General features: G+C 51.7%; 1 protein-coding gene across 4 annotated transcripts; it reads left to right on the top strand.

Annotated features, from left to right (window-relative positions):
* The first annotated feature begins 369 nt into the window (after nt 1-369).
* On the top strand, nt 370-12,732 carry PI16 (peptidase inhibitor 16). 4 transcript variants are annotated; one of them, XM_067753138.1, is made up of 7 exons: nt 371-582; nt 4,532-4,753; nt 6,807-6,916; nt 7,202-7,290; nt 7,929-8,027; nt 8,292-8,606; nt 8,821-12,732. In XM_067753138.1, exons 1-7 carry the CDS (start codon nt 412-414, stop codon nt 8,940-8,942), a joined length of 1,128 nt encoding a protein of 375 aa, XP_067609239.1. In that variant the 5' UTR covers nt 371-411; the 3' UTR covers nt 8,943-12,732. The 4 variants fall into 4 exon arrangements, with proteins under 4 accessions (XP_067609238.1, XP_067609239.1, XP_067609237.1 ...); XM_067753136.1 differs by having other exon boundaries at nt 372-582; nt 7,929-8,606; nt 8,821-8,960; nt 11,291-12,732; XM_067753137.1 differs by having other exon boundaries at nt 370-582; nt 7,929-8,477.
* The last annotated feature ends 416 nt before the right edge of the window (nt 12,733-13,148 follow it).

Genomic DNA, 13,148 nt, shown 5'->3' with positions numbered 1-13,148 from the left:
CTCTGGGGGTAGGATCCATGTGACTCCCTTCTTGTTACCTGTCCTCAGCACCCAGTGGGTGTGACCTGGGGTGCAAGCAGTCGTTGCAGAGGTTACTGTGATTTTGCCCCTGGAGACCTGTCCACAACTCAGGAGGGACTGCGGAACTCACACAGCTCTTGGCCTGAGCCCCTGTTACCAAGCGAAAGGAGGCTTTAGCCAAGGACTCTGAGGGGAGATAAATGCTGGGAGTGGACGCAACTCTGGTCGGGACCCAAGCACCCAGCCCTCCCCGAGACATTGTTTGAACTGGGCCAGGCCACCAGACACAGCCCCTCCCGCCCGCCCCAGCCAGGGTGGTGCTTGTGTGGGAAGGACTTTAACTCCAGCTGCCAGACCCCTGAACGGGAGAGGCAGAGAGGACTGGCCAACATGCACAACTTCCGCAGCCTCCTGGCCCGTCTGCTGCTGCCGCTGCTACTGCTGGGGGCTGCCATGGGCCCTGCCGGAGCCCTCAGTGATGATGAAAAACACGTGATGGTGGAGCTGCACAATCTCTACCGATCCCAGGTGTCCCCACCGGCCGCCAACATGCTGCAAATGGTAAGTGTGGCCAGGGCCCCCACCAACCCCTTTCACGGCGTGAGTGGAAGCTACCTCGGGGATTCATCTCTCCGGCAGGAACAGAGTCCCTGACATTGTAGAATTCACAGGCCCCCATAAGCAGCCTCATTATACAGATGAGGAAACTGAGGCTCAGAGAGACTTGCTGGTCCCTCAGGGGCTTGTATGTCCCATAGCTGGTAGACCCAGGCCTGAAAGCCCTGCTCCCTGATCCAATGACCCCTTCCCAGCACTTCCTAAAATGCATGTGCCCCTGGGAGGGGGAACACAGGAAGTTCCTAACACCTTGGTGAAACGATCTTTCAGATACCTTCCAAGGAGATGAGAAGAAAAAATAGGGCAGCAGGATGAATCCCAGCACCCAGGGTAGGAGGGATGTACTAAGGAGGTGGGGTGAGAACAGGAACCAGAAGTAGACAGGGCTCTGAATCACACAGATCAAAATCTGTCTCGACCACTCACAAGGCCTGTGATTTGGGGTGAGTCCCTTAACCTAGTAAGGACCCTCAGTTTCCCATCTGTAAAATGATGTCATAATTAGAGCTACATAAATATCAACATGGACAGAATCTCACAGATATAATATTGAATGGGGGAAAATGAAATCTAAAAGAAGTACACATACATATATTTTTAGTATAGTAAGGTATATTTACATGAAAGAGATAAAGCGAGAAATTCACCCCCTTCCTGCCCTCCCTGAGGGCTACACTGGCCCTTATTCTCCAGTCACCCTTAGGTGAGGGGCAGTGTCCAGGGACCCCCTAGCTGTTGCCTGAGAGCAAGGTTGCACCAGGCGTCCAAGACCAGAGTTCTAACAGCTCTGTCCAATCAGCTGAAGTGACTCTGGGTGGACCCTTTACCTTCAAAGGCGGCTGTTTCCTGATCACATGGTACGGGCAGTCCCTGCCCTGAGGGTCAGACAGGATGACCTATGAAAAAGATCTAGGAAGGGCTCCACGGATGCACACAGCACCACCCTTCACAGCCCTGTCGGCCTTGGCAACCAGAAATTGCAGACAACAAACTAGGAGCTCCCGATTCTGTTACCAGCTCTGCCAACAGTTCCCCAGTTGAGGCCTGGAACACATTGTTGGGCCTCAGTTTCCCCATCTGTAGGTCCCTGATGCCCTAGAGTCTTGCTGGCTGAGGCTGGGGGCTACACAGGCTGCAAGCTGCTTTGTAGACAGAGATGGACCTCAGGAGTGGGGCAACATTCTAAGAAGCAGTTCAGATATTGATGGGATATGCTGCTGCCTGGTAGGAAGTGATCTGAGGAGGGGGAGATAAGGCTGGACTGGGACACTAGGATAAATTTGGGACAAGGCATAGGCTCAGCTTCAGCAGTGGTAAATACAGAGACTCTGGAGTCAGATGGCCTGGGTTCAAATCTTGACTTTGCTATTTATTAGCTATGTGACCTCTGCCAAGTTACTTAACCTCTCTGTGCCCCAACTGTAAATCAGGGATGATAACACTGTAATAACTCCCTTGTAGAGTGGTTGAAAGGATGAAATGAGTGACTATATGTAAAGCATTTAGAACAGGGCCTGGCACACAGTAAGTGCGCAAAAAGTGTTTGATAACAAAAGAGGGAATGGATCCAGGGTGAAGCAGGTGGGGGTTATCACAGATTCTTCTCTCTCCCTCAGCCTCCAAGTCTAATCATCACCACTTTTACCTCCCAGAAGGTTCAATTTTTCTTGAATCCTATCTCCCCCCCACCCCTCCGCCACCTCTTTGACACAACCCTGGTTCAGTCTTTCATTTCTTTTCCCACGGAATTCTAGAACAGCCTCTACCTGCTTTCTCAGCCTCTGGCTTCTACTACCAGGATGAATGATCCAACACACTGGCCTGACCCTTTTCAAAACCCTTCCATGGCTCGCATTGGCTCCCTGCTGCCTCCAGATAAAGCCCCAGCTCCTGAGAAGCCCCACTCTATGTGTCTGGCCTTGTCTACCTCTCCAGCCTCCTCTCCTTCACACTTTCTCCTTGAGTAACCCGAGCAGCTTATCTTTCCCCCACCAAAACGTTTCCCGTCTCCATGCCTTTATTCATGTTTGTCCTCTGTTCAGGATGCCTTTCCCCTCTCCACCTGGCCAATGCCTCATCTTTTAACACTTAGCTTAATGTCTCCTTCTCCATCCTCAGGTTGCACTAAATGGCCCTCTTTTGGTGCCCCTATACTACCCATCGCATATCTGTCAGTTACCACATGGTGGCCCAGTTAACAGTTTATGACACTGGGAACTTGGGCTTCTTAGTCCTTGCTGTCACCCCAGGGCTGGCATAGTGCCCAGGACTGTTGAATGAATGAGTGAGTGGATGAATGAATGGACTTGCTTTCAGATGGTGACCAAGTGGCCAGTGAGGGTGGGTACCTTGACTCTTGAACCTCCACAGGGGTCTCTGGACAACTGAGAAGCCTTAAGACTCACAGGAATGACTCTCTAATGGTGGGACTCCAGGCATCCAGTCAGGATGGAAATTACAGCCGAGCTCTGTAGGAGAGACTGCTTTAAGCAGGGCTGTGTCTCAGTCATCAACAGCTGAGAAATGTCTGTTGAGCACCTGCTCTGGGCCAGCACTGGGCCAGACAGACATGCTGAAGGAGCTTACAGTCTAGTCTGGAGCCCCGAAGGTCATCCCAGACACCCTGAGCCTGGTCCCCAGCACCCTGCCCCTTTCCCGCTCCCTATCCTCCACTACTACCAGTTTGAGAGAGCCTCAGGGACCAGTGACTTGGGACAAAAATGCCCACAGAGGGAAAGGGATTCACCTGAGTTTACAGCATTTTACTATCCCAGCCCAATGCTCCCATCCGTACCCCAGGCAGCTGCTCCTGAGAACCCTGGGAGGGGGGGTGGGTGTGGCCACACAGCCCCCTCCCCTCAGGGTCACCCAAGCTCTTGGTACTTTATGGGCTGTCTGGCTCCCACAGCTGGCAGGCCCCCAGAGGGTGGAGCAAGAGTTGCTGCCAGGCCATCCATTTCCAGGAGAGGCCAAGGACAGTTTAATGGGATCCAGGCCTCCTTCCTCAATCTCTTGGTCAGATGCCTTGTTAATCTGTCTTCCCACCCACACTGGGCCCATCCTTCCAGCCTGGGACACAGAACCTCAGAGGCCCTCTAACCTGAAATGCCCCCTCCCACCATCTCACCTGAGGTCCTCCCTGGAGAACACTGCCTTTGGGACCTGACAGCTCTTTAGGCCACCAAGGCTCTGAAAACAGGCCTCTTAGCGAGGGTCACACACACACACTTAATTTTCTTGGGGAAAGGGGTTGTCCAGTTGACAAGAGAGCAACTGGGAGGGAAGCCCAGAGCTGGTAAAGCTGGGCTATCCCAAGGGGAGAGTGGGAGGTTAAAGGGGGTGCTGGCCCCTCAAGTAAGATTTCTGGTGGGTGGGTAGAGGGAGTGGAATGGCTGAATAAACAACTCAGCCCCGGAACATCTCACTGGACATCGTGTGTGCTTCAGAACAGTTCAGGCAGCCCTGGCAGGGGCATCACCACCCACCTTGCAAATAGAATGATATTAGTATTAATTAATAATCCCATTATCAAAAACATCATCTCATTTTTTCTTCCCAAAGTCCTATGAGAGTTCAGAAAGTTAGGCAATCTGTCTAAAACCACACAGCTGGTGAATGGTCCCAAGTTTGCCTAACTCCATGGCCTGGGATGGTACCCTCCCACCTCCCCACAGAAGCGCCCCATCAGCACAGCTGTGTTCCAGATCATGTCCACGAGTCACCCTGCAAGGAGGGGAGGGTCTTCGGCCTCCAGAGGCCCCCCAGAACACCCTCCACCTTCTTTTCTGATCCTCACCCAATTTGGACATCCTTACCTCCCTCTCCCACCCTCCTTTCCCGCTTCCACTGAGCCCGAGGCGTCCTCACCTCCCCCTCGCAACCTGACCCGCAGAGGTGGGACGAGGAGCTGGCCGCCTTCGCCAAGGCCTATGCGCAGCAGTGCGTGTGGGGCCACAACAAGGAGCGCGGGCGTCGCGGCGAGAACCTGTTCGCCATCACGGACGAGGGCCTGGACGTGCCGCTGGCCATGGAGGAGTGGCACCACGAGCGCGAGCACTACAACCTCAGCGCCGCCACCTGCGCCACAGGCCAGATGTGCGGCCACTACACGCAGGTGCGAAGCTGGACGGGCGGGCGGGGCCACAGGGCAATGGGCGGGGCCGGGAAGGGCCGGGCGGGGCCACCTCTCCAGTCAGAGCCCGGGAGTCCGTAAGCCCCGTTTGCATCCTTCATAAAAGTCATCTCTCCACAGGAATTCATGTGTTGTCCAGGCCCCCAACGAAGTCTGCTTCTCAGACTGTCTAAACCATTTTCAGTTGTCTCTTTAAAAACCACAATCTTCTGAAAACCTAGGCGGCCCCTCTCGGCCTCCTGGTCCTGAAGAGACCTGAATTAGGTGTCCCAGAGCCTTTTTCCTGGAAGGTAGTTACTGTGCCAGGCGATCCTGATCGAGCTCTAAGCAGTCTTGTCCTCTGGCCGAGGTTACAAACGGCTGTTTGCCCCAGCAGTGAAGGGCTTCCCCCTGCCTTCGGTCTTCTCTCTCTCACTGTCCCTCTTGTCATTTCTCAGAGTGTCTAAGTTGCTGCTTCCAATCTGCCAGGGACTGATAAAGCAAATACACAATTTTTCTTCTGCCTTGAAAAAACTACATGCGAAATAAGAGAGTAAGCTGTCACCAAGTGAACGTTTCAGAGAGCCTTCCGAGAGCATTTCCTGCCTCTTGCTATGTCAGGGTTTTACTGCATTTTGAAAGTTTGAGTTTGCAGACAAGGGGCATAGGGGTGTGTGTAGGGGAATTAACATTAGTGTTATTGAATTCTTTTTTTTTCTTCCCAATGCTTATTTGTTGTTCAAACAATAACATGACAAATTTTAAAAAAAGAAAAAGGAAATGAACCAACCATCTTCCCACCCATATCCACCAATTCCATTTTCCAGTGTTTCTTTGGGTGGTATTTTTAGTGCTGTTCTTTAGAGAAGGAAATCCTAACATCACCCACCCAGATCGGGAAGTTGTGAGGCCCCAGCCCTCCCTGCCTCCTTCTCTCTCTTCCCTGCCACCTCTCACACTCCCCGTACATACATCCTCCTGCAGGAATTGCTGTCAGTGCCCAGCAGGAGTCGGGCTGCCCCATCTCCACCCCTGTGTTCTCTAAGGCTGAGTGCTTGTGCATTCTGGGGTCATTTCTGCCTGGGAGATGCTCGACAGTGGTCCCTCGGGAACTCTCAGCTGATTCAAGCAGCAAGACCCCAATCCTGGGGAGTTGTGCAGAATTAACAGCAAGAGCCAGATCTCACAACAAAAAACGGGCCTCAGTTTGAGTGACTCCTGGGCAGACTGGGCCTAGAAATAGCAAAGGGAGGCTATATTGGCTTGTCTCAGCCAATGGCAGGGCACAAAGTTTGTTTTGACTTTTTAAAGTTTATACTTAAGACAGAACGCCTTCTACCAGTTAGGAGACCCGCACTTAGAAATGGCAGGGCAGGTCCCTGCTTACTTGTGATTTGGGGGGAAGTTTTACTTCCAAAATGGCTCCTCCTGTTCCCTTCCTTGGCCTTTGCTTGTTGCTGATGTTTAAGATTCTCCCATTTGAGATTCATTCCTTTGTTATATCCCTTGTTTAAAATGCAAGGGCCTCTAGGGCTTCCCTGGTGGCGCAGTCGTTGAGAGTCCGCCTGCCGATGCAGGGGACACGGGTTCGTGCCCTGGTCTGGGAAGATCCCACATGCCGCGGAGCGGCTGGGCCTGTGAGCCATGGCCGCTGAGCCTGTGCATCCGGAGCCTGTGCTCCGCAATGGGAGAGGCCACAACAGTGAGAGGCCCACGTACCGCAAAAAAAAAAAAAAAAGATTAAAAAAAAAAAATGCAAGGGCCTCTAGAAGGAGCCCACAGGAAGAATTCATGAGGGTCTATCAAAGGGGAAGGTTTTCAGAGGGAGAGTCCTAGTGAAATAGTGTGTGTGGTTGGTAGAGGAGAGTAGGCTGCTTGGGACAAATTTCCCCCCAAGCCCCCTGTTCAGAGTTTTGTCCTGAAGCTGTGTGTCCTCAGGGACTTGGATCTTACATATAGGGTTCCTCCTCTCCTCACTCATAGAAGGCTGATGTAGAGAGACACTAGCTAGGAGCCATCTTGCGCAGGCTAAACTGTTGGGTTTTCCCTCCTTCAGGTGGTCTGGGCCAAGACAGAGAGGATTGGCTGTGGTGCCCACTTCTGTGAGAAGCTCCAGGGCGTTGAGGAGACCGATATCCACTTGCTGGTTTGCAACTATGAGCCCCCGTGAGTGGGGAGGGAGCCCTGGGGGAAGGGGGTGGGCAGAGCCAAGGGGAGGGCTGAGCTGGACACAGTCTAAGGAGGAGGAAGGGGGCCAATCTGGGGTCCATACCCTATACCCTTGGAGGAGCTGCGAGGGCACCCATGGGAGTCTGCTCTTACTGGCCCGGCAAGTTAGTGTAGGGCAAGTAAGACCCAGGGAGCGCTTCCAGACTAGGTGTGTGTATGAGGGATAGGGACAGGGGTTGGCAGGGACACCCCTCCCCCCAGCATCCTCCTCACCTCCTGCAGGGGGAACGTGAAGGGGCAGAGGCCCTACCAGGAGGGAACTCCATGCTCCCAATGTCCCTTGGGCTACCACTGTGAAAACTCCCTGTGTGGTGAGTCCGGGGTGGGGTGGGGTGGGGTGGGGTGGGGTGGGGGGAGGCAGGTGAGGCAGGGGACGCCTACTGGATGGTCTGGTGTCTTCCAAGACTCCAGAGTGGTGCGTGGGCCAGGGGAGGAACCCTCAGCGGCCCCACCCCATCCGGGTTCCCAAGCCCGCTTTACCTGCTTTGCCCTCCTTGCGCACCACTTTGGCGCCCTGGCATTCCAAGTGAACAGCTTTCTACCCTCCAAGCAGAGGGTAGAGGAGAGTTGGGGGCCCCTGAGCACAGGGGGTGTGGGGGTGGAGGTGGGGGGCGTGGCCAGATGGGTGGTCAGAGGGACTCCAAAGGCCAGGCCTGCAATGCGATGGGTGTTTTAGGAACAGGAATCCAGCGGGAGAAACCCCCTGAAAAAGTGGAAATGCGTGTGTAGAGAGGGGAAGACTTGGACAAGGAGGTGGATGGAGGGGCAACTGTCAGTCACAAGAAATAACATGTATTATCAATGAGGGACATATTCGCTGGAGAGGGTGTGTGCATGTGTGTTTGTGTGTCTTTGTAGGACATTTGATCACCTCACCTTGATTGCGGTGGGGTGAGGGATGCGGGGTCCTGCTTGCAGCACTAATGCCAGGCCTTGTCTCTCTTATCAGAACTCATCAGAGGCCCGGAAGAGGCTCAGGATTTGCCTTACCTAGTAACTGAGGCCCCATCTTCCCTGGCAACAGAAGCCTCAGGCTCTAGGAAAGAGGGTATCACTTCTTCCTTAGCAACGGAAACTCCATCCTTCTTGGTAACAGAGGTCTCAGGCTCCCTGGCAACAAACGCTCTACCTGCTGTAGAAACCAAGGCCCCATCTTCCTTAGTAACAGAAGACTCCCCTTCCATGGCAACAGAGGCTCCACCTTCCTTAGCAACTGAGGTCCCTTCCTTTTTGGCAACTCACAGCCTACTCTACTTGGATGAGAGACCGGCTACCCTCCCCAAATCAACCCATGATCCTACCCCCAAATCAGCAGATAAAGAGGCCAGCAGTACAAGAATGCCCTCCAGGAGCCCAGAGAGTTCTCTGCAGCCCAAGATGTCCTTGACGGGGACATGGGAGCCGCTACCCCACTCCCAGGAGGAGGGCGAGGCTGAGGCCGAGTCGCCTCATTCCAGTGAGACCTTGGCCTCAGTTTTTCCAGCGCAGGACAAGCCAGGTGAGCTGCAGGCCACACTGGAGCACAAGGGACACACCTCCTCCAAGTCCCTGTCCAACTCCCCCAGTGCCTCTGCCACCGCTAATGCCATGGGTGGGCGTACCCTGGCCCTGCAGTCCTCCTTGCCAGGTAAGGCCTGTAGCGCCCATCCTACCTTCCCTCCTGGCTCCAGAATGTCAGCACCCTGCCTCTAGTATAGATGATATAGGCACGGCGGGGCATGCACCTCCGAGTAGGAGCTTCCTCCCTGGCTGCTGGGCCCCACGTGCATGCCTTGGTAGGGTGGGTGGGAGGTCAGGCAGAGCTGTCTCCAGGCTGAGGCAAAGCCTCTCCCTTCCTGCAGGTGCAGAGGGCCCTGAAAAGCATGGCATCAAGTCAGGGTTGAACTCGAGCCCTGGGCACGGCTGGGGCCTCCTCCTGGGACTGCTGCTACTGCCTCCCCTGGTGCTGGCTGGAATCTTCTGAAGGGGTCATCACTCAAAGGCAAGGCCTCATGGGGGGGACCCTAGCCTCATGCCCACTCTGGATTGTCTTTCTCCAATAAGAGACCACAGCTTCCTGGAAGGTCCTCTCTGTGGCCCAGCAGCCCCCTTCACCCCAGCCAGACTCCAGGCCAGAGGCCTTGTGCCCTCAGGAGGCCTCGACAGGGACAATCCTTGGCACTGCCCCAGGATGCCTCTGCCTTTGGGGAGGTCCACCCCTCAGCCAGCTGCAGATTGTTCTGAGCAGTGTTCCTGTGGCCTATGCCCACTCTCCAGCTGTCCTGTGGCCACAGTCCTGCTCTTCCAGGGACAGAAGATCGCAGGGCTTCCCAGGAACCCCTCAGCCCCTTCCAGTCCCTTGGCCTCTTCCTTGAGCCATTGGAGTCTAAGGCTGTTCCCAGGAGTGCTTCCTGCCTTCCCAGGGTGAAGAGGTCAGCTGTCCTCCTGCCACCTCCCCCACCCTGTCCCCAGCCCGCCAAACAAGACGTTTCTTGGCTGAAGTCCCTCTGGAAGGGAAAGGCTGCAGGGCATGTGCCTCATCCACAGACATCTTTGGGGGCATGGGGCCTGGCCACTGCGAGCTCAGGTTGCTGCCCACTGACTGCATGTGTCTGGACCCCTTCTGTTCCTCCCATCTCAGTCTGGGGGGGGCGGTGAGTGAGGACTCTGGGGAGGTCCCTGCCTGCCTGGCCTTAGGTTGTCTGCCTGGGCAAGGTAAAGGTTCTCCCTGAGTATCCGGTCCCCTAACTTTCCTGTTTAGCAGGCAGCGGGTGTCGTGAGGGGCAGATGAAGGACAAGCCCCATCTGAGAGGAGTTCTATGGGTGGGGCAGGAAGGGACCAGGGAAGGGAGGCAGCCCCTGACTCCTGAATAAAAGCCTGTGTAAGAGGATCAGTCGCCGTGCTTGTGAGCAACAAAGGGGGCAAGGGAGGGCTCTTGGGCGGGGGGCCCTGAGAGGCTCACCTCCTCCCCTACTGACTCATGGCAACTGTTCCTTCTTCACACGCCCTCTCCCCCAAACACTCCATTTAGTTCTTTGAGGCACTTTTCCTTTCCTTCCTAACCCCCGACCCCATATCTTCAGGTAGCCGGCGGAAAGGGGCTAGGGCTAAGGGTTGGCGAAGGGTGCTGGGCTGACTCTCCCAGCTCTGGGAGTCACTAGTGGAGCCTAGCTGGGATCGTGACCCAGGATCAAGGAGTGGCATACGACCTCTTCACAGGGGTCCTGCTGCCCACGCCCACCCAGGACACAAGGTCTGAAATGTACCTCAGCATGGTTTTTCCAACCCTTGGTGCTTAGAGGAGTCCTGAGAAAGGGCTCTGGAGTCCCAGACACCCTCCAGGGAAGCACAGGATTGTCCCGAAGTGCTGTGGGGCAGGAAAGCACAAGTGTGTGAGTAGGGATAGCAATGGTAGGTGATGAGGGCAGCCTGGGACCCAGCTGGGGCTGGTGGGGAGGGGCAGCTAAACAGGAAGCATACAAATCAGTCCAGGGCTGAAGGCTGTGTGTGTGTGTGTATGAGATGATAGAATGTATCTCCATTAAGGTATAACTCATATAACTTAAGATTCACTCATTTAAAGTGTACCACTCAGTGGTTTTTAGTATATTCACAGGGTTGTGCAACCATCACCACAATTTGGGAACATTTTTATCACCCCAAAGAGAAACCCCACACCCCTCAGCAGTCACTTCCCATTTTCCCTCCACGCCCCCCCAGCCCTTGCCCTAAGCAATCACTAATCTATTGTCTCTATGGGTTTGTCTATTCTGACTTTTTTTTTTTTTGCGGTACGCGGGCCTCTCACTGTTGTGGCCTCTCCCGTTGCGGAGCACAGGCTCCGGATGCGCAGGCTCAGTGGCCATGGCTCACGGGCTCAACCGCTCCGCGGCATGTGGGATCTTCCCGGACCGGGGCACGAACCCATGTCCCCTGCATCGGCAGGCGGACTCTCAACCACTGCGCCACCAGGGAAGCCCTATTCTGACATTTTATATAAATAGAATCATACAATATGTGGCCTTTTGTGTCTGGCTTCTTTCACTTAGCATATTTTCAGGTTCATCCATGTTGTAACATGAGATAGTACTTTATTCCTTTTTACTACCAAGTAATATTCCTTTGTATGGAATATATTTTATTTATCCATTCATCAATTGTTGGGCACTTGGCTTGTTTCCACATTTTGACTATTATAAATAATGCTGCTACAAACATTCATGTAAAAGTTTTTGTATGGCAATATGTCTTCATTTCTCTTGGGTACATACTAGGAGTGGTATCATTTGGCTACTCTGATCATATAGTAACTCTATGTTTAACTTTTTCAGGAACTGCCAGACTACTTTCCAAAGTGGCTGCACTATTTTACATTCCCACCAGCAATGTACAAGGGTTTCAATTTCTCCACACTACCAACACTTGTTACTGTCTTTTTCGATTATAGTCATTCTAGTGAGTGTGAAGTAGTATCTTGCTGTGGTTTTGACGTTCATTTCCCTGATGGCTAATGATGTTGAGCATCTCTCCACGTGCTTAGTGGCCATCTGTATATCTTCTTTGGAGAAATATCTACTCAAGTCTTTTGCCCATTTTTTAATTGGGGTATTTGTCTTTTTATTATTGAGTTGTAGGAATTCTTTACATATTCTAGATACAAGTCCCTTATCAGATATATGATTTGCAAACATTTTCTCTCATTCTGTGGGTTGTCTTTTCAATTTTTCTTGATATCCTTCAAACCCAAAAGCTGTTAATTTTGAGGACTTCCGACTTATTTTTTTCTTTTGCTGCTTGTGCTTTTGGTGTTACATCTAAGAAACCATTGCCTAATCCAAGGTCATGAAGATTTATACCTGTGTTTTAAAATTTTTACGTTAATTGTGTGAATTAAAGTGTGAATGTTTCTTTCTGGACTCCCAATCATATTCCATTGATTTATGTATCTATCTTTATGCTAATGCCACACCATCTTGATTACTGTAGCATTGTAGTTAAGTTTTGAAATTGGGAAGTGCAAGTCCTCCAACTTTGTTTTTTTTCAAGGCTGTGAATTTCCAGTCTTTTTTCAAGACCCTTGAATTTCCATATAAATTTTAGGATCAGCTTGTCAAATTTCTGCAAAGAAGTCAGCTGAGATTTTGATAGGGATTATGTAATCCACCATTTTAGCAATGTTAAGGCTTCCGATCCATGAACACGGGATGTCTTTCCACTTATTTAGGTCTTCTTTACTTTCTTTCAACAATGTGTTATAATTTTCAAAATATAAGTTTTGTAATTCTTTTATTAAATTTGTATTTTATTAATTTTTATGCTATTATAAATGAAATTGTTTCACTAATTTCATTTTCACTTTGCAAGTGTATAGAAATACAATTGATTTTTGTACATCAATTTTATATCCTGCAACCTTGGTGAATTCATTTATTAGTTATAACAGTATTTTTAGTGGATTCTTTAGGATTTTCAATACAAGATCATGTCATCTGCAGACACAGTTTTGCTTCTGCCTTTCTAACACAGATAATATTTCATTTTCTTTCCCAGTTGCCTGGGCTAGACCCTCCAGTACAATGTTGACCAACGGCAAGAGCAGAGCCTTGTCTTGTTCCTGATCTCAGGGGGGAAAACATTAGGTGTTTCACCATTTTTACGAGTTTTTCATACATGCCATTTACTAGGGTGAGGAAGCTCCCTTCTGTTTTTAGGTTTTTGAATGTTTTCATCATGAAGGGATGTTGAATTTTGTTAAACACTTTTCCTGTGTCCATTGAGATGATTGTGTGGTTTTGTTCCTTCTATGGACAGAATGTATTACATTAATTGATTTTCAGATGCTGACCCTGCTTGCCTTCCTGAGGGGGGAAGGGCGTCCCTCCCTTTGTGGGCCTGTCTTTGCAAGCTAGTCCCAAGTTCTATGAGGTGGTCAGGTGAGGTAGCCTCTGGGCAGAGCCAGACTGTGGAGGCCCAAACCCATCTTTCTCAGTTTTGGGGTGGGATGTACCAGCCTCCTACAAAGCAAGAACACCTGTTTCCAGCACTCAGGTTCCAGCCCAACCTGTCATATGAGAAAACCTACTAAGACCAGCAGCAGGAATCTCTTTGGAAATTTTCTGGGGTAAATAACAGAAGCCAAGACATGGTATCCCATAGTAGTCAGGGAGAGGAGGAGAATGGGAGGGCATG

This window comes from Pseudorca crassidens, chromosome 10 (genome assembly GCF_039906515.1).
Source record: "Pseudorca crassidens isolate mPseCra1 chromosome 10, mPseCra1.hap1, whole genome shotgun sequence".
NCBI classification, from domain to species: Eukaryota; Metazoa; Chordata; class Mammalia; order Artiodactyla; family Delphinidae; genus Pseudorca; species Pseudorca crassidens.
The sequence above is the reverse complement of the archived record's forward strand: the minus strand, read 5'-3'. Positions and strand labels throughout refer to the sequence as shown.

What these genes read in the sequence shown, in the direction of transcription:
- PI16 (XM_067753136.1), top strand. Translation starts at nt 412, where the DNA reads ATGCACAACTTCCGCAGCCTCCTGGCCCGTCTGCTGCTGCCGCTGCTA. An exon ending in GTTTGCAACTATGAGCCCCC is followed by an intron (nt 6,917 to 7,201) that starts GTGAGTGGGGAG and finishes CACCTCCTGCAG; the next exon opens with GGGGAACGTGAAGGGGCAGA. An exon ending in CTGTGAAAACTCCCTGTGTG is followed by an intron (nt 7,291 to 7,928) that starts GTGAGTCCGGGG and finishes CTCTCTTATCAG; the next exon opens with AACTCATCAGAGGCCCGGAA.